This window comes from Mizuhopecten yessoensis, unplaced genomic scaffold, assembly GCF_002113885.1.
Source record: "Mizuhopecten yessoensis strain PY_sf001 unplaced genomic scaffold, ASM211388v2 scaffold5413, whole genome shotgun sequence".
Classification (NCBI taxonomy): Eukaryota; Metazoa; Mollusca; class Bivalvia; order Pectinida; family Pectinidae; genus Mizuhopecten; species Mizuhopecten yessoensis.
In genome coordinates, this window is record NW_018406037.1 from 167493 (window position 1) to 190247 (window position 22755).

The following is a 22755-nucleotide window of genomic DNA, read 5'->3' on the forward strand; positions in this document are numbered from 1 at the left end:
TGTTTGATGTTGTGGCAAGACAAATACGTGGAATACACTTACAATGAACTGTGTAGAGTCTTGATGTTGTGACAAGACAAGTACGCAGAATTAACTAACAAGGAACAGTGTAGAGTCTTGATGTTGTGACAAGACAAAAACGCAGAATTAACTAACAAGGAACAGTGTAGAGTCTTGATGTTGTGACCAGACAAATACGCAGAATTAACTAACAAGGAACAGTGTAGAGTCTTGATGTTTTGAAAAAACAAATACGTGGAATACACTTACAACGAACTTTGTAGAGTTTTGATTGTGTGACAAGACAAATACGTAGAATTAGCTGACAAGGAACTGTGTAGAGTCCTGATGTTGTGACAAGACAAATACGTGGAGTAAACTAACAAGAAACTGTGTAGAGTCTTGATGTTGTGACCAGACAAATACGTGGAATTAACTTACAAGGAACTGTGTCGGGGCTTGATGTTGTGACAAAACAAATACATTGAATACACTTACAAGGAACAGTGTAGAGACTTGAGGTTGTGACAAGACAAATACGTGGAATACAGTTACAAGGAACAGTGTAAAATATTGATGTTGTGACAAGACAAATACGTGGAATACAGGTACAAGGAACAGGGTGGAGTCTTGATGTTGTGACAAGACAAATACTTGGAATACACTAACAAGGAATTGTGTAGAGTATTGATTTTGTGACAAGACAAATACTTGGAATACACTAACAATGATCTGTGTAGAGTCTTGATTATTGTGACAAGACAAATACGCAGAATTAACTTACAAGGAACATTGTAGAGTCTTGATGTTGTGACAAGACAAATACGCAGAATTAACTTACATGGAACATTGTAGAGTCTTGATTATTGTGTCAAGACAAATACGCAGAATTAACTTACATGGAACATTGTAGAGTCTTGATGCTGTGATAAGAAAAACAACATGGAATACACTTACAAGGAAGTGTGTAGAGTCTTGATGTTGTTACAAGACAAATACTTGGAGAACACTAATTTGGAAGTGTAGAGTCTTGATGGTGTGACAAGAAAAATACGTGGAATACACTTACAGTCCTGATGTTGTGACAAGACAAATACGTGGAATACACTTACAAGGAAGAGTGTAGAGTCTTGATGTTGTTACAAGACAAATAATTGGAGAACACTAATTTGGAAGTGTAGAGTCTTGATGGTGTGCCAAGAAAAATACGTGGAATACACTTACAAGGAAGTGTGTAGAGTCTTGATGTTGTTACAAGACAAATACTTGGAGAACACTAATTTGGAAGTGTAGAGTCTTGATGGTGTGAAAAGACAAATACTTGGAATACAATAACAAGGAACTGTGTAGAGTATTGATGTTTTGACAAGACAAATACGCAGAATTAACTAACAAGAAACAGTGTAGAGTCTTAATGTTGTGACAAGACAAATACTTGGAATACACTTACAACGAACTGTGTAGAGTCTTGATGTTGTGACAAGACAAATACGTAGAATTAACTAACAAGGAACTGTGTAGAGTCCTGATGTTGTGACAAGACAAATACGTGAAATAAACTAACAAGGAACTGTGTAAAATATTGATGTTGTGACAAGACCAAAACGTGGAGTACACTTACAGGAACTGTATAGAGTCTTAATGTTCTGACAAGACAAATACATGGAAAACAGTTACAAGGAACAGTGAAGAGTCCTGATGTTGTGACAAGAAAAATACGTAGAATTAACTAACAAGGAACTGTATAGAATATTGATGTTGTGACAAGAAAAATACGTGGAATACACTTACGAGGGACTGTGTAGAGTCTTGATGTTGTGACTAGACAAATACGTGGAATACACTTACAAGGAACTGTGTAGAGTATTGATGTTGTGACAAGACAAATACGTGGAATACACTTACGAGGGACTGTGTAGAGTATTGATGTTGTGACAAGACAAATACGTGGAATACACTTACAAGGAACTGTGTAGAGCATTGATGTTGTGACAAGACAACTACGTGGAATACACTTACGAGGAACTGTGTAGAGACTTGATGTTGTGAAAAGAGAAATACGTGGAATACCCTAACGAGGGACTGTGTAGAGTCTTGATTTTGTGACTAGACAAATACGTGGAGTACACTTACAAGGAACTGTGTAGAGAATTGATGTTGTGACAAGACAACTACGTGGAATACACTTACGAGGAACTGTGTAGAGTCTTGATGTTGTGACAAGAGAAATACGTGGAATACACTAACGAGGGACTGTGTAGAGTCTTGATGTTGTGACTAGACAAATACGTGGAATACACTTACAAGGAACTGTGTAGAGTATTGATGTTGTGACAAGACAAATACGTAGAATTACCTAACAACGAACTGTGTAGAGTCCTGATGTTGTGACAAGAAAAATACGTAGAATAAACTAACAAGGAACTGTGTAAAATATTGATGTTGTGACAAGACCAAAACGTGGAGTACACTTACAGGAACTGTATAGAGTCTTAATGTTGTGACAAGACAAATACGTAGAATACACATACAAGGAACAGTGAAGAGTCCTGATGTTGCGACAAGAAAAATACGTGGAATACACTTACGAGGGACTGTGTATAATCTTGATGTTGTGACAAGACAAATACGTGGAATACACTTACAAGGAACTGTGTAGAGTATTGATGTTGTGACAAGACAAATACGTGGAATACACTTACAAGGAACTGTGTAGAGTCTTGATGTTGTGACTAGACAAATACGCAGAATACACTTACAAGGAACTGTGTAGAGTCTTGATGTTGTGACTAGACAAATACGTGGAATACACTAACAAGGAACAGTGTAAAGTCTTGATGTTGTGACACGACAAATACGTGGAATACACTTACGAGGAACTGTGTAGAGTCTTGATGTTGTGACAAGACAAATACGTGGAATACACTTACAAGGAACGGTGTAGAGTCTTGATGTTGTGACTAGACAAATACGTGGAATACACTTACAAGGAACAGTGTGGAGTCTTGATGTTGTGACAAGACAAATACGTGGAATACACTTACAAGGAACTGTGTAGAGTATTGATGTTGTGACAAGACAAATACGTAGAATACACTTACAAGGAACTGTGTAGAGTCTTGATGAGTGCGGAGGGGTATTTTTTCATAGCAATCGTTGTTTCTCAATGAATTCATCTCGTGGCGCAGATGCGACTGTTCACATATAAGCATTCACGGCACACTTGTCCCCAACAAAAAGTCATTTACATCAATTAAGATCCTTTAGCCTATTCTGACGGCGTGCTAGCTTGCAGACCTGCTCCCGCAATACCTGCTGCGTCAATAGCAAAAGAGGGACTACATGTTAAGCGGACTCTCCGCTCCTTAGTTGTATGTTGTGGAGGCAGGCCTGTGTCACTGTCAACTCTTTAGCTTGACCAAACTTATCAGCTCGACCTTTCTGTGTAGATCTATATTATATAGTTTCACCACACATCTACTACAATGTAATGCCTGCTGCTTCATGTCAGTGTATGTGACCAACAGCCGTTGTTAGATTAATTATGCAGATTTATACAGTATCTTAGCCATTTCATCCACTTACTCCTCCTGCACTTACCTATTTGATAAGTACATGCATTATTCCTGCAAACCAAAAGAGGCGACTAAGTGTGGACCCCCTGCTGTGACTGTTAGATCCCATTGCAGAATTGAGAGGCGACCTATGAGATATTCCATAGCAAATTGAAATTACTCACATTTACCGGACCAGATTTCCACATGCACATGTTCCACGTTTTTGAGATCTCTTGCTGACTCACTTTATGTGATAGTGCATCTTGCGCAAGAATAGGTCCTCTACATCAGCGTTCCTTGTCCGCGATGCACTCAGCTTAATTGCTGTCTTTAGCCGAGGGGACTATTGGTTTTATATAATAGCTATATTTTCTATTATAGTATATCAGTTCTATCTTCTTGTAATATGATGTATATGTACATGTAACTGTTCTGTGTCACTGTGTCTTGAAAAAGGAGCGGAACGCTCCGAAAATTTGACAACCTTAACTTGTCCACACTGTTGGAATTCCCTCTTTGCCCCATATAATATTTTAAGTAATTCGTATCCTACGGACATACCTCCATTATGATCCAGTGTTATATGGGATTTTGCCGTCTGTATTACTTCTTTGACCCATATATATATATATATATATATATACACACTGAAATGAGCCTGTATGACTCCGGAGCTTAACACCCCCACCAGTTCCATTTAGCAGACGACACGCGTTACTAAATATAGTTATTATACGTCTACTGAGTTTTCCCTACATCAAAACAATACGATAAAATCTGCTATTTCCCTTAATCACTTAAATCTCTCCATCTGACAGCTACTCCCTCCCCAAATTAGGACTACTCCCTGCAAAAGAGGACCACTCCCTTCCAGAGAGAGGACTACTCCTCCCTCATGGATATTTGGAGGCGGAGCTTATAAGATTTCAACCAATGAAAACATTGGTAGGCGGGGCCTTCTCCATGAAGCTCGTGACGTCAAATTTCCAGAACCAAATGCCAACAGTGAAAATGGCCACCGATTAAGACTGTTTTGTTGTAGAAAAAGGAGTTACAGCAGATTTTGGACGCTAAACGTATGTTAAATACAAAGGCTGTTATAATGACTGCAGTGAATTCACTTCAAACTTATTTAACAGAACGGAATGCCGGAAGCGTCGACAAGAAGGGTCAAGCAAGCTCAGCGGAGGTGAACGTGTGTCCAGTTAGGACACACAAGATTTATACAGAACTTAAAAAAGTGGATGGGACTAGATCTAGATATGGTAGCTAGGAAAACAATGGTGACTATGATATACAGTCTATAAAAACACTTCTTGATTGCTAAAAATGAAGATATCATGAACGACGATGCATACAGTACTTCCAATTGTATTTTTTCTCTTTGAAATTGTAAAAGGACATGAATAAATAAATTAATTCGTTAAATTGCCTTTAATAATTTGTCTTGTTATAATAAAACAGTAATAGAATGGGTAATTCGGGAAATAGCAAAGTTATGGTCACCATTGGTGAAAAACTATTCCCCTCGACGGCTTCGCCGCCTCGGGAAATAGTTGTTCACCTCGGGGGACCATAAATGTGCTATTTCCCTCATACCCATTCTATAACTGTATATTATTATACCTTTACTTTTTTTACACTATACAAAAGTAACCACATAAACAAGCTATTTCCCCTCTAACTGCATGCCAGGGAAATAGTTCGTCTGGAGGGGTGCGATAGTTTTGAAACTATTTCCCTCGGAAAATGCGGGAAATTGAGTGACGTCGTGGGGTGGGCCTGGCCAAATACTGACCAATCAGCGCAATCGAATATGACGGCAATTTCCGGCCAGCGGAGCCGGTACTTTCTGGACCGACCATCACCTCGCATTGACAACGAGTGTTTGTATCGGTATAATACAACAGTTGAAGTATGGGTTTTTCGGGATATAGCAAGTTTATGATCCCCCTCGGCCAGGACTATTTCCCGATGCGAAGCCGAGGGAAAAAGTCCTGGCCTCGGGGGATCAATAACTTGCTAAATATCCCTCATACCCTTACTTTAACTGTTAATTATTGAAACCTACATTGTAGTTAATTACCAGAGTACCAATTAACAAACAGTAATTTTTTTCAGAAAGTTAAACAACAATTGTATTAAACCTTCAATCAGGCATCACAATATACTACCACAAATACATAGTTATACCACAAATGCATATACAAGCTAAACTTCGACAACACGTTAGAGCTTATTCAGCTCAAAGCAGTAGAGACTTTCTATACATGGGTGTTTGTGCTTTCTTGGATGCAGTAATCAACTCGTAACAGGACTTTTCAGCGTTTGGAAGCAGCAAAATACATAAAAAGTGAATTATTACACATTTAAATAGTTTAATGTTAAATCAATAACTACTGATATTGTATTAACGAGCTTGCACTTTTGCTAAAGTTGGGAATTTTTTCAGCCGCAAATACTGCCTGCCCCTAAAATCAATGTTAATGCAGAGATAGAAAAATCCCCGCCTTATATCACAAGGGCAAATGTGTGTTGAGCGTGTATAAGTTATATTTATTCTCGCCATGCATAATTGATTGTAGTGCGTCACCGCTTGATTTGAATATTAACAATTCCGTTGACAAAAGCGGAACCTTGAGTGGTTCAGTTTGTATAGTGACAGCACACGTGTGTAAACGTACAGTGCGGTGAACGTAACGATTGGTCTGCTGGTGTGGATCTATTTTAATTTTAAACTGTTCTCTACGTATACGAATGCATTCCTTTGCTTGTTGTTTAAGATGGTTACTGCCTTGTTGTTAATCGTCTGTAATCTATGTACACCAGACAGAAAATGTATAAACGATATACATGCATATGGAGGATATATTATAGGACTGCTAAACATATGTTAATGTTACTTTCTTAGCAATAACAACCAAACCACATACCATAATGTAGTTACGAAAACATTGAATGCATGTCTATATCTATTCAGATATCAATGAGACGTTTGGATATGCGATTGTGAGAGCGGTGACCTGTTTACCAAGCGGGATGGTACGATGAAAGCCTGTCTATAGGGTACTTCGGGTACTAGGTAAGCGTCAACCATGTTGGTGTTTAAAGAGACTCGATCAATTAGGCCATGTAGACACGAGGCTCTTTACATAAAAGATTTTGCGTTATTATTGTATGAAGATCATACAAGTGTCCAATAATGGAGAGGAAGTTAAGAAAATATGTCAACAGCATCTAGTATGGCTTACATAGGAATTAATATAAAGAGTCCAGTGAATATACATATGTTGAAAAATCCCGTTAAAATCAATCTAATATTTTTTAAATGTTTTGTTAGGGGGAATAATAACGCACTGTATTATAGAAATCTTTCATAACCTTTAAAAAAACTGTCAATATTTTAACCCGTTCTTTATATATTTAAAGTGGTGGTTTAATAAAACGAATATTTAAATTTCATTGCAAGACGAACTTAAATTATATTCATCACATTGGGACAGTACATGTTCTGCACTACGTTTTTGTCATATACTGTAGTTCTATTTAGGAAAGATATCGAAGAAAAACATTTTCCGAAAATGTATAGCTATATAGTGTATAACAGGAATAGGACAACTCAAACCTGATGGACTACTTTGGTCTTAAGTAAGGCACTGAAATTAGTATGTAATGATAAGTGTAGAGTTCATAGCATTTCTGTACACTGGATGATACGCGTAGTAAATAATCATCGCATACAAAAACAAAACAAAAAGATAGGAATTTGTATGTCCAACACAAAACCTGTCTGACATTTATATTCCCATACACCATACAGGTTCATGCAATATACATATCATTTCGTGATCGATATTACACCTTACCTGTATACCAATTCTGAACGTTGGGGTATTTTTGTTGTTGATTTTTTAATATTTCCATATTCAAAAGCTATGTAAATAGAGGGAAGAGAAACGTACTTTTGAAATATAGTGTATGGATATATGAAATAATTAAGGTAGTTGGAATTAAAAAAAAACATAAATTGTATTGTGTTAACTTATCGCAATGCCCAGTATGAGTACTTACGTATATCTTGTCTTTCGCATATCGCGACTGCAGAGTTCTTTTTATGGTGGCATTATCCAAATTTCCCAGCTGCGACAGATCGTCCACGTCCTCGTCCGCCATCTCACTTAGTGGATCCGTACCTCCTCAAACACGGGTAATACCCCTTGCTAGGGGATCGGAGGAGATCCAATAAATAATTAAGTTGTTTCAAGTAGAAGTACAAGAACATAGACAGTGTCTGAACGAATCTGTTTATCACAGTAACTATAGCAAATAAAGGCTCCTTTCGTCTGGCTGCCTTCTCCGGACTGTGTGATAGACTTCCTGGTTATAGAACCTATCCCAGCATTCCTATCGTTAGGTCATTTTAACAAATGCCAGTAAAATAACCTCACTAAAAAACAAACCTTTCAACCGTAGCCCGTTCGTAATACGTTTAGTTGGTGTTAACGAAGACAAATTGTATATGATAGAAGTAAAATAGGATAGCAACGAATATCCACCCGACTGTGCATATTGCGCACACACATATAGACTGTACACTACCCGGGTTGTGCTATACACATTTACAGCGATTACCTACGTATACCGCTCGTTAAATACAGTAATTTGCATATGAATGGCTCAGCATACTTGTAGTCGACGGCTAATTGTCCGTGTCTCTGTCCTAGACATTCAAAAGCTACCCGGAAGATGTATAGAGTTACGTCAGGCTTGTATGTTATTAGAGCTTTGACTATGTATAGGGCTGGGTACGTTTTGTGTTCATCAAGAGTACGCTATTGTGACGTTTTCCCCTATGGTCCATACCAGTTACAATGGAAATTCCAATGAACATACCTACCCCAATTTGGGCGTATCAATATTTAAGTTATATGCATACATATTAAGACAAAATAATCTAGTTCGGTAATATATACAGAAAATATATTCCAAACAATATCAATATAACAGTTAATAAAGTATATTTACATTTGTGTTGCAGTGCCACTAGATAACAGTACCAACCAAAAATGTTTGCATGATTCAATAAAAGCAAGTGTGTAGTAATACTAGTAATACCTTACACCTTTCACACAGCCTATACACCATAAATACATGTATATGTTATACCTTACACGTGTCACACAGACCATAAATCATAAATACATGTATATGTTATACCTTACACGTGTCACACAGACCATACATCATAAATACTTGTATATGTTATACATTACACGTGTCACTCAGCCCATACACCATAAAGACATGTATATGTTATACCTTACACGTGTCACACAGCCCATACACCATAAATACATGTGTATGTTATACCTTACACCTTTCACACAGCCCATACACTATAAATACATGTATGTGTCATACCTTACACGTTTCAGACAGACCATACAGCATAACTATATGTAAATGTCATACCTTGCACGTGTCACACAGCCCATACACAATAATTCCATGTATATGTCATACCTTACACGTGTCACACAGACCATAAATCATAAATACATGTATATGTTAGACCTTACACGTGTCACACAAACCATACATCATAAATACTTGTATATGTTATACATTACACGTGTCACTCAACGCATACACCATAAAGACATGTAGATGTTATACCTTACACGTGTCGCACAGACCATACATCATAAATACTTGTATATGTTATACATTACGGGTGTCACTCAGCCCATACACCCTAAATACATGTATATGTCATACCATACACGTGTCACACAGACCATACATTATAAATACATGTTGTACATGTTATACCTTACACGTGTCAAACAGCCCATACACCATAAATACATGTATACGTTATACCTTAGACCTGTCACACAGCCCATAACCATAAATCCATGTATATGTTATACCTTGCACTTGTCACACAGCCCATACACCATACATCCATGTATATGTCATAACTAACCTGTGTCACACAGCCCATACAGCATAATTAAACGTATATGTCATACCTTGCACGTGTCACACAACCCATATACCATAAATACATGTATATGTTATACCTTACACGTGTCACACAGACCATACATCATAAATACATGTATATGTCATACCTTACACGTGTCACTCAGCCCATACACCATAAAGACATGTATATGTTATACCTTACACGTGCCACTCAGACCATAAATCATAAATACATGTACATGTTATACCTTACACGTGTCACACAGCCCATACACCATAAATACTCGTGTATGTCATACCTTGCACGTGTCACACAGCCCATACACAATAATTCCATGTATATGTCATACCTTACACGTGTCACACAGACCATACACCATAAGTGCATGTATATGTCATACATAACACGTGTCATACAGCCCATACACCATAAATACATGTATATGTTATACCTTACACGTGTCACACAGACCATACATCATAAATACATGTATATGTCATACCTTACACGTGTCACTCAGCCCATACACCATAAATACATGTATATGTTATACCTTACACGTGTCACACAGCCAATCCACCATAAATACATGTATACGTTATACCTTAGACCTGTCACACAGCCCATAACCATAAATACATGTATATGTTATACCTTACACTTGTCACACAGCCCATACACCATAAATATATGCATATGTCATACCTTTCACGTTTCACACATCCCATACACCCTAAATATATGCATATGTCATACCTTTCACGTTTCACACAGCCCATACACCATACATACATGTATATGTCATAACTAACACGTGTCACACAGCCCATACAGCATAATTAAACGTATATGTCATACCTTTCACGCGTCACACAACCCATATACCATAAATACATGTATATGTCATAACTAACACGTGTCACACAGACCATACAGCATACATACATTTATGTTCTTGTTCGCCCCCCTTAAACGAACATAAGTTATTTATCATATAAACTCAAACTCATTACTGGGAGTTCGTCCGCCTTGCTAAAGGAGGACGTACATTTATTCACTTTATACAATATTAAATCGAAATTTCAAACAGCGAGTCCCGAACATTATATTCCTCTCTGTCTTCATCTCCATCTGGTTTTGAACCGTCAAGAACATCCGTGGAACGCTCGACTAATAAAGATTCTGCAATCACAAAATGAAAGACACAGAAATATGCATTTCCGAAAATGGGCGGCTGGGTGGGAAAGTCCGTATCGTTCAATTGCTAGGCATACATGTACGTGTCATCACTGTCCTAAACTCACCTATCGCACGTGCATGTAATACGGCACGTGCTGAACTCTGCCCCGGACTTTCCCATACACTTATTTACATAACTATGATAAATTTATGTATTTACGTGTTATACAGCCCATACACCATAAATGCATGTATATGTCATACCTTACACGTGTCACAGAGCCTATACACCGTAAATACATGTATATGTTATACCTTATAGGTGTCACACAACCCGTATACCATAAATACATGTATATGTCATACTTTACACCTATCACACAGTCGATAAAGCATAAATACATGTTTATGTTATACCTTTTACCTGTCGAACAGCCCAAATACCATAAATACATACATATATGTTATATCTTACACGTGTCACACAGCCCATACACCATACTTACATCTATATGTCATACCTTGCACGTGTCACAAAGCCTCATACACCATAAATACATGTATATGTCATACCATACACGTGTCACACAGACCATACATTATAAATACATGTATACGTCATACTTAACACTTGTTACACAGCCCATACACCATAAATACATGTATATGTTATACCTTTCACGTGTCACAAAGCCCATACACCATAAATACATGTATATGTCATACCTTACACGTATCACACAGCCCATACACCCTAAATACATGTATATGTCATACCATACACGTGTCACACAGACCATACATTATAAATGCATGTATATGTCATACCTTACACCAGTCAAACAGCCCATACACCATAAATACATACATTTATGTTATATCTAACACCTGTCACATAGCCCATACACCATACATGCATACATATGTGTCATACCTTACACCTGTCACATAGCCCATACACCATAAATGCATGTATATGTCATACCTTACACCTATCACACAATCGATACACCATAAATACATACATTTATGTTATATCTAACACCTAACAATCATTCAGATTGGAAAAAAACTATTAATAGATGATATTGAAAACTTTGGAGGGGATAAGATTTGGACCTTAACAAAACCTGGACTATTTGAAGTATCAAAACACAGAAATTTAGGTATCTTTTGGAAGGAAATTGTACAGATATGAGGGTCTCTTACCGAGCATATTTTCTATCAGCCCTATGGTTCAAATGTAACATAAAGATAAACAAAAAAACAGTATTTTTCAAACATTTATGTCATTAAGGGTATTTTCTACATAAAGGACTTAGTAGATGCTCATCGTAATCTCTTGACATATACTCAGTTTGTAGAAAAATATCAAATCACTTTTAACTTTATGAATTACAATAGCCTTATTAGCGCTAAACCTAGAGGCTGGAAGAGAGTAATTAACTTCCATGGGACAATTTTGAAACACATATACATGAAAATCTGAAACAGCTCAGAAATAGCGAAAATAATTTTCTACGGGAAAATTGTGTCTACAATAAAAGCAAATCCAGGGAAGTCCCATGGAAGGTGGCATGTTCTATTAGACCTTTCTCTAGAAAATACACAAAAGATTCAAAATTGCAAAGAATCATTCACATATTGTCTTCACCAACTCTATATTGTTGAATGCAGTTTCTGTAGTGGAGCATCAGAAACAATATACCACCTTTTCTGGGACTGTGTATATAGCCAGTCATTGTGGACATGTCTGATCAACTCAGTCTTAAATCAGTATCATATTGTTAAAGCAAATAACCCTGACATTTTCCTATTTGGGGTTACTGAAGGTGTTAAACCACTTGGAATAAACCTTTTAATATTATTGATTAAGAAATATATATCATCAAGAAGACAGTTCAAACTATTACCTGAGTGGGAAAATTGTACATTTTTTATGAGAAACTATAGAAAATTAGATCTGTATTCAGGTTAAATACTGACCCCAAATGCAGCAAGAAATACCAGGCAGAAATGGGAAAGTGTCAAGTATATCCTTGAATAACTGTTTGTTTGTCTCAACTTCTGAACACATATAACTATAAAGTACATAAACATGCATATTTTTGTGTAGCAACTTTTACTAATGGACACTAATGCAATTATATGTATGGTTAATGTATACAAAATATGCAAAATCTATATGATAAGGACTGTAAAATGATTGATACAGAAAAAATAATAAAATTACAGCAGATATGTGTATCAAGATACATATCGTATCGAATGTATTGTGATGTGAAAGTACAGGGAACAGGGTACGGGGTACAGGGTACGGAATACAGGGTACATGGTACGGGGTACAGTGTACAGGGTACATGGTAAATGGTACGGGGTACAGGGTGCGGGGTACAGGGTACAAAGAACAAGGTACAGGGTGCGGGGTACAGGGTAAAGTGTAGACTGAAACAATTCGTTGAATCGTTCAAGACTTTTGTTGTGTATTGTAGCATAACATTTTGTTTGCCTGCGTAGGGAAGAACACTTACAATTGGGGTATTATCAATCAATTCTTAAACAAATTCGATTTGTGAGTTCACTCACTCCGTTTTAAAACCAAAGAAACGATGTTATCCACTGTGCAGTGATGCAAAATACATACAACAGCTCGAACAAACATATATCTGAACTGTTTTTACTATTTACATCGTAAAGCTATTACATCTCTGTAAAATATCTGCACACATGTATTATGAAACTAACCTTTAACGCAGATGTGTGTATCAAGATACACGTCGTGTCGAATGGATTGTGTTGTGAAAGTACAGGGTACGAGATATGGGGTTCAGGGTACAGGGTATGGGGTACGGGGTACTAGAATCATGTGCATGTTATGTTCAGGGGTTGGCGATAACGGCTGATAGAGATGTAGATAAGTGATCACTGTATCGTCCAAGTGACCGCCGTACACTACGAGGGCACGTCTCACCCATAAAACCGACAGGACCAGTGGATGGAACATCCCCTTTATTGATACGATGTTAGCTGTCATAAAAAGATGGATGATTTGTATAAATTCGTTATAATTCTAATCATCTTAACTTCTACGTTTTTAAGTATATCAGGTAAGACTTTCAGAATCGGTCATTATATCAACTGTTTTGTATAATGCATAACATTTTCCCTGCGATACTCTACTGATAACGCTAATACTTGTAATGTAGTACAATGATAAACATCTGATACATAGACGACGGATGTCCAGATTACTACTACGTCATTCGATCAATATAGACGGGATATTTATTAGCGTTTGTTACTTCGGTATGCATTTTTAACAACGGGTTTCAGGCGTTGAGAGAGAGAGAGAGAGAGAGAGAGAGAGAGAGAGAGGCTATGCATAATAAAATAATAAAACCCCTTCATATGCGCATTGACAACGATATTTTGTTGCACGATTCCAAATAATTGGCAGAATCCAAAATGTTGACGTCAGGGTTAAATGTATTGAAAATTAATAGTTATTATGACAATGGTAACTTGATGTAGATATTTACATTTTTAGCAGCGAGGTTTTTATACAAGCTTAGATAGGTATCAATACGAATATTGATAAACAAAAATGGCTGTTGCGACCTCCGTGATAATAGTTGGTGTGGATACCCGTTATGATTGCGTTGACGCGAGAGTAAAACTACGAGTGTTTGCATTACATCGCATCTATAGAATAGGTAAACTATTATGCTGACTAAAATGATCGGGTTTCACGACCAACTATCTCTTGTCATAGCAATACCAGCAGCTTAAAGGTTGTTTATTTATACTCTTGTCAAAAAGGCTTCATGACAATATAGCTTGATGCTCCTTATGACCAAATCATGTTGACAAACTGACACGAGGCAATTCTTTCTTGACGTTTTTAACCAGTAATAAATAAATCCTTAACTGTACAACCATACGTTTTAGCGGCAGCTGTCGGCGAATGTCTAGCTTAACAAAAAAATCTTTCGATCGAAAAGAGAAGGTAAATTCTCGCTTTATTCACAATTCACATAACTTCTATAGAATACCAATACAAGCATTTATTCTGAATCAAAAGCATTTAATAACTAAAATGAGTCATAATTTAATGTTTAAAGATATTGATATCGTACTGTCTGTAGTTTGAGCTTCTCGCTGCCGTACACCCTCTCAGTGTATGCATACTCGTATTAAACCTGTTTGTTTTTATTCAGATCCAACTGGGAACAGAAATATCTGATTAGATTTATATCTGATGATACTTAAAATTCTTGCTTGCGATGCATTGTGAAGTGTTGAATATTCCAGACTCATATCTAAAAGAGGATGGCAATGTTATTTAAGATTCCTATTCAAAAGCAAATCTAATCAATGAGCAATTCGAATCAATTTTCTCTACATCCAAAAACATATCTCCTGACGTCTTTGCTAAAGAAAATTATATGAATCCAGATCAGATATATCCAACCATGAACACCCCCTCATTACCCCAAATGGTATTCAAAAACTACTAAAACATCTTGATAGTTCCACCGCACCAGGCCCAGACGACTTGAGTCCAAGAGTTTTGAAGGAATTGGCTAGTGAAATTGCCCCCATTTTGAGTATAATAATCATCTCGTCCCTACAATCTGGCACTGTTCCACAAGATTTGAAAACCGCCCATATTGCTCCAATTTTTAAAAAGGGCCAACATTATGATCCTGTAAATTACAGACCTATCTCACTCACTTGCATTTGTTGTAAATTAATGGTAAATGTCATAGTGTCACACATCATGTCACATTCAGATCGACACTGTATTTTGTTTCCTCGCCAGCATGGTTTTCGAAAATTCAGATCCTGTGAAACACAACTTTTAGAATTTGTTGACGATATTACCAAAACTCTTGACAACTCTAAACAATCAGATATATTGGTTATGGATTTCTCCAAAGCATTTGACAAGGTCAGCCACTTTCTTCTTACCAGCACTCGGCCTCGCCAGCTGTTCTATGATAGGGTGTTAGTGGAGCTACAGGGAAACACTGTCAAGTACCATTCCTATAGTGGACCAGTCAGATCATTTAAACACGTATCTGTACACATTACTCAGTCCTTATGGTATAGATGATAAAACTGCTTCCTGGATCTCAACGTTTTTAAATAATATAACCCAATCAGTACTTGTTGAAGGCGTCAAATCTGAGTATGTACCAGTTTTATCCGGCGTCCCCCAGGGATCTGTACTGGGGCTTAGTCTGTTCCTATTTTGTATTAATGACATGCCAATTGGCTTGAACTCCACGGTCAGACTGTTTGCGGATAATACCATCGTATATCTGACAATTACGTCAGAGAAAGATGCCAGAACCCTACAATCTGACCTGGACAAACTACATTTGTAGCCATTTGGGAGAAAATTGGTTAATTACTATCCACCTAGATACGTGTTATGCTCTCACAATTACTAAGAAAAAATCCTCTGTCATTTTTAATTATTCTCTTCATGGCCAAATATTTAAACAGGTTGATTCTGTGAAATACCTAGGTGTAACCCTCGGATCAGATTTGAAATGGGACTATCATGTAGATCAGATTTGCAACAAGGCAAATTCTACTCTATGATTTCTCAGAAGAAACATGAAAGTTAGCGCAATAACATTTACAGAACAGGCTTACAAAACTTTGGTCAGACCCTCTTTAGAATACACAAAAAATAGCATCAACACCATAGAAATGGTCCAGAGGAGAGGTGCCCGATATGTGTCAAATCGCTAGCGGAATACCTCTAGTGTAACATATATGGTTGGTACTCCTGGCTGGCGCAGCCTGTTAGATCGCAGGAAAGATGCACGCCTAAAGATGTTCCATAAAATTCATGAGGGCACGGTGGCCATATCCACGACTGACAGGATGCACCGAGCCAGAATAATTCCTAGAAATTCCCACCAGGTCCAAAACCAACAGCAATATTCGAAAACACTAACTAGACAACAATCAATTTTTCCTCGAAATTACTTTCAGCTCTTTCAAAACATCTCTTTCCAAGCACACCTATAAAATTGAAGATGCAGAGTAATTAGTTACTTCAACAGACTTTACATAACAATTCACCACTTCTCTTCTTTTCCCCTTTTTCCGAACAAGATTTGCAGGTGGGGGCTGCCCATCACTAGCTTGCTCGGACCTCTCTCTCGGACTGTCCTCGAACTAAATTTTCCTTCTCATAACTTTAACTAAGTGTATAATTATTAATTATTATGTAATATATATAGTATGTCATTTGTGCTGCATAAACCCAACTTCGTGACAAAATCTTCAATTAGTTGAAGGTGGTAACTATATGTTGGAACTAGAAAATATCTGACACTGTACACAAATGTACACGTGTTGTCGGTCGACAGCGTGGAACCTTACTGCGCTATTTCAGTCGTATCTATTTTTAGCGCCGGCTTTACCAAAGATAAAACTGATCACATGGGGCGTTGACTTCAGGTCATGTCATTATCAACTACGCAAACTTTCATTAGAAGATATTTTTAATATCAACTCGATTTCAAGATTGTCATTTGACTAAATAGCCCCTTTAAGATTGTGACGTTTAACATTGTTACCGACCGGACACGTGGGCACTTTTATTACGGTTGTAGAGTATAAAAGACTTACTAAATGTTACATTCCTTTTCACTGTATTAGCTTTTCATGTGTATCATATGGTAACAGTACCAACTCAAAATGTTTGCATGATTCGATAAAAGCAAGTGTGAAGTAATATTAACAGTACTCATCTACCGTTACATGACCTCTGATTGTGGTTTTGAATGAAGGCACATCATGTTTGTGTCGGGTCACCGAAGCGTGTCTGCTATAAGATTTATAACTGGTCCTTTTCAACAGAACAGAATAATGCACTGTCCTCTAGAATCTACACTAGCGTCCGTTGCAAGTGGCGAAGCCGGTGAAATCGTCCCGGCTCGTCGGCCAGTCCCTCATCGATAGTAACACATGCCGAATGCTCAAACGATGAGCTAGTCCTGTTGACACAAACAATCGCCTTAATAATTCAGCCAAAAACATCTTTTAAATGGTCATCTGGTTTCTTAGGAAACTCTACATTTTACGGACGCACTTTCTGTTTAGTTGAAAGACGAACCGCTTCGTGGCCTGATGAGCGTAGCCGCTGCACAACCGGTTTTTAACCGTCAGCTATCTCCGCAAACACGGAATAAATTTCTGACTTTTTGCAACTAAAATATTGTACAGTGTTATTTTTTTTAAGATCTACTGTCAATTTTTAATATAATCAATGATTGTTTAACATGCTGGTAATATAAGTTAGATTATTAAAAAAATATGCAAAGTGGAACTATTTTATTATTGCTCAACTGTGTATTTCGTCACCGTTGACAACGCATCATCTTTCCTACAAAAATGGCTGTTCAGTTCATGTTGTTCTCATGGCGGTGTTTTGCTTTTTAACGCGCATCAGTGAATATGTTTGAACGGAACTATGTTGCATACCCTCATAAATGTTAAAAATATGCATTTCAAACCTTTAATGGTACGGTATTTCATGACGTCTTTGTTTGGGCATTTATTGATGACGGCATCACACATGGAGTAATGTTAATCAGTAAGAGCGACAGTGTGATCGAATATACACAGTAACATTTGCTCTGTGGATCCAAATACATTACTAATTAAAGTAAATATAAATTTTATAAACAACACATTTGTCACTGGCATGTATATGTATATAACGCACAGCCATTTGCTATTAATTTCATATGATTCACAGGGTGTTCTAGTACTGAAGATGTCCACATACGTTCCAGCGCTGAGGTAACTGGTGAGTTTTATAGCTTGGCCCTACCTCAGTCGTCCACAAAAACTTCAGGTCAAACTAGTGAGCTATTCACAGACCTCACATTACAATCAACATACGGTTTGTTCCCTACGACGACGAAAAAAAGCCCATCGTCGATAGTGAGGAGTGTTTCGTCAACTTTGTCTAGCTATCAAGGAACAATGGAAACACAACAGTCAACAACAAATTCTCCAAACCTCCCTGTTGGAACATCGGTTAGAGTCAATGTAACAAGGATGTTGACTTCGCTTCTATTATCAACATCTTCATCGTCACCTTTAAAATCATCTTCCACACATAAATCCTCGGATTCGTCATCCTCAGATTTCCTTCAGACCACATTAACGCTTGTCCCATCAGTTTCTATGACCTCAGCCAGCGTTGTATCTACAGAGGATTTATCAACATCTAGGTATGTATATAGCTTCATATCTGATATATTTGTAAATTATCACATCCATAACTACAATGCAATCTGAAAAAATGCTAACCATTCACTAGGGCGTTGAAAGGTGAATACATATCAGACAAACAATAAGATACAGCTTACTAAAAGAGTCTACACACGTGGGACAAAAAATGCAAGAAACAAAACAACTCAAAATCGATACGAAAATACAACTGTAGGAGCAATAACATAATAGCAAGAGAAGGCCGCTTTTAGTGCTCTGTTCAACTGACTGAAAGGTCGTAGGTCACAATCCTTTCTAAGACCGCACAGTGTAGATCAGTAGTTTTGTGAGACACAGTGTATATCACCAGTTATCTGATACAAAGTGTAGATCACTAGTTATCTGAGACACACTGTAGATCACAGGTTATCTGAGACATAGTGTTTATCACAAGTTATCCGAAACATAGTGTATATCACTATAGTTATCCGAGACACAATATAGATCATCAGTTATCTGTTACACAATGTAAATCATTAATTATCTAAGACACCGTGTAGATCAGTAGTTATCTGAGACACAATGTAAATCATTAGTTATCCGAGACACAATGTAGCTAACATGTTATCTTAGACACAGTGTAGCTAACTAGTTATCTGAGACACATTGTAAATAACCAGTTATCTGAGACACAGAGTAGATCACTAGTTATCTGAGACACAGTGAAGATCATTAGTTATCTGAGACACACTGTACAATGTAGCTAAGAAGTTATCTGAGACACAATCTAGCTAGCCAGTTATCTGAGGCATAATGCAGATCACGACTTATATGGAGAACAGTGTATCTAGTATGTTATCTGTGACACTATGTAGATAATTAGCTATCGGAGACATAATGTAGCTAGCGAGCTATCGGATACACCTAGTGATCACTAGTTATCTGAGACACAGTTTAGAAAAAACGTTACCTGAGACACAGAGTGATCACTAGTTATCTGAGACAGTGTGGATCACTCGTTATCTGAGACAAAGTGTATATCACCAGTTATCTGAGACTCAGCGACACAGTGTAGATCACAAGTTATTTGATAGAAAGTGTAGATCACTAGTTAAATGAGACATAGTGTAGATCACAAGTTATCTGAGACATAGTGTAGATCACTAGTTATCTGAGACACAGTGTAGATAACACATTATCTGAGACACAGAGTGATCACTAGTTATCTGAGACACAGTGTAGATCATTAGTTTTCATTTACTAATTAAAGAAAACTAGACAATGATTCATTTCAGATCAAAAGTATAAGTATACACATTCCTTCATAAAGATCCAGTGGTATTGCTTTGAATGATAAAATGCATTATCTCTGACATCGCAGCAATTAACCCAATTTACTAATTGTGAATTTAAAAACAATAATTTCTGTTTCACCGATTGGCTTGTCTAAAGTTGTCTATACTATGACGTAGGCCTAATGTATGCATACTTTGTTAATGCATATAAAGTGTCAATATAGTGAACTCCTCTACCGCTAAGGGGAAGAGAGAAATCCGTTATAATATGAAGTCTTCGTAGAGAGTGGGAAGTGAAAAATAAACAGACGGTTAAACTATTGTTAATTGTACATCATGGTTATTAGGATTAGCTTTTAACCCGTTAAATTCAATTGATGACTTTAAAATGAACATGGACGAAAGTGCAATCGTTTTCTCATACATGGCCTGACTGATCGTCGAAGCTGCCGTATTAAAAATGTGCACATTCCAAAAACATATTAGAGGTACATACCTTAATTGAAGTTACTCAATGGAAGAGATTCCTCAAAACATGAACATGGACGTCTTCCTGATCAGTTTTCCAACACACACACAGAAAAATAACAGGAAGTGGGAAAAACAGCGCAAATAAACAGAAGTGAAAATTTGAAATGAATTAGATTAGGAGTAAATATGGTAACAGTATAGATTAGTTTAGAATATTTGGCTCATTTAGAAATACTTCACAAAACATACTAAACTGAGATTAAAGTTGAAGGATCTAATAATTTACAAATAATGGTGGTAGATCCAAGGTCAATACAGTGTACGTGCCAATTTTGTGAGATATGCTGTCAGACGTTATGTTAGTATATAACACGGTTGCTGTTCGATATTTATTCAATATTTCCAGCTTTACATTTCCATTCGGTATCTTTTTAATAATAATTTATTTTGCATATAGTGTGGTGTGACCAAATAACAACTTTGTTACAACGTCAATTTCGAGCGTTAGTACAATGTCTGTTAAAAAAAAGTTGTCCGGACATTGTATGATGGTTGCCGACTTCGCAACCAGAGCACGATGTACCAACGTAAATACAACGTTATGTGCCCACTGGGAACAGAGTAGATATAGAGGATCTTACATGAGTGTCCATGTTATATTGAATTTATTGAACGAGTTTAATAAATTCAAGGTGACATGGACACGAGTGTTAGATTCTATTTATCACATAACAATCATAATTTGAAAAAAAACCTTCAATTCAACTATGCGTTATCAACTGACTCTATATAGGTCAAAACCAAAGTACTCCGATCATAGTATTGCCGTTCCGGGCAATGTAAAGTAGTTTCATATTTGTATATTTAAATTATGAACAGTTTTAAATGCAATGAAAGTAACAATGACAAAAATAAAACATTTCCAATTCATCTAATAGCTAAGACATTAAAATTAATCATTAAAAATGCACTTTATAAATCTGAGACACAGTGTAGATCAGTAGTTATCCGAGACACAGTGTAGATCTGTAGTTATCCGAGACACAGTGTACAAACAAGTTATTTGAGACGCAGTGTAACTCATTAGTTTGCTATGACATCGTGAAAATCATTAGTTATCTGAAACACAGTCTAGTTAACTAGTTATCTGAGACACAATGTAGCTAGCCAGTTATCTGAGACACAGTGTAGATCACTAGTTTTTTGTGACACAGTGTAAATCACCAGTTATCTGAAATACAGTGTATATCACCATTCATTTTGGACACAGTGTAAATCACTAGTTGTTTGAGACACAGTTTTGCTTACAAGTTATGTAATACACATTGTATATCAGAAGGTATCTGAGACACAGTGTTAATCATTAGTTATCTGAGACGCAGTGTTAATCATTAGTTATCTGAAACACAGTGTAGATCACAAGTTATCCGAGACACAGTGTACATCAAAAGTTTTCTGAGACACAGTGTAGATCAAAGGTTATCCGAGACACAGTGTAGATCACAGGTTTTCTGAAACACGGTTTATATCACAATTTATCTGAGACACAGTGTTAATCACTAGTTATCTGGGAGACAGTGTTGATCACTAGTTATCTGAAATACAGTGTTGATCACTAGTTTTCTGAGACACAGTGTTGATCACTAGTTATCTGAGACACAGTGTTGATCGTTAGTCATCTGAGACACGGTGTAAATCACTAGTTGTCTCAGATCACAGTTTATATCATAACTTATCTGACACACAGTGTATATCACCAGTTATCTGAGACACAGTGTATATCATAACTTATCTGAGACACAGTATTGATCACTAATTAACTTAAACACAGTGTACATCATTAGTTATTTGAGACAGAGTGTATATCACTAGTTATCTGAGACACAGTGTATATCATTAGTTATTCGAGACACAGTGTAAAAACACCAGTGATTTAGGACAAAATGTAAACCACACTAGTTGTTTGAGACATAGTGTTGCTAACAAGTTATGTAATACACAGTGTATACCAGTAGTT

General features: G+C 36.9%; 2 protein-coding genes across 2 annotated transcripts in view; one reads left to right on the plus strand and one right to left on the minus strand.

Annotated features, from left to right (window-relative positions):
* Positions 1-8193, minus strand: part of LOC110450673 — a 123722-nt gene extending 115529 nt beyond the window's left edge. The window contains exon 1 of the mRNA XM_021498298.1: positions 7629-8193. Coding sequence (XP_021353973.1) covers positions 7629-7730 — 102 coding nt within the window. The 5' untranslated portion in view covers positions 7731-8193. The remainder of the gene's footprint in view (positions 1-7628) is intronic.
* Positions 8194-13661: 5468 nt separating this feature from the next.
* The window catches only part of LOC110450674 (cell wall integrity and stress response component 1-like), a 38979-nt gene continuing 29885 nt past the window's right edge, over positions 13662-22755 (plus strand). The window contains exons 1-2 of the mRNA XM_021498299.1: positions 13662-13835; positions 18512-18992. Coding sequence (XP_021353974.1) covers positions 13769-13835; positions 18512-18992 — 548 coding nt within the window. The 5' untranslated portion in view covers positions 13662-13768. The remainder of the gene's footprint in view (positions 13836-18511; positions 18993-22755) is intronic.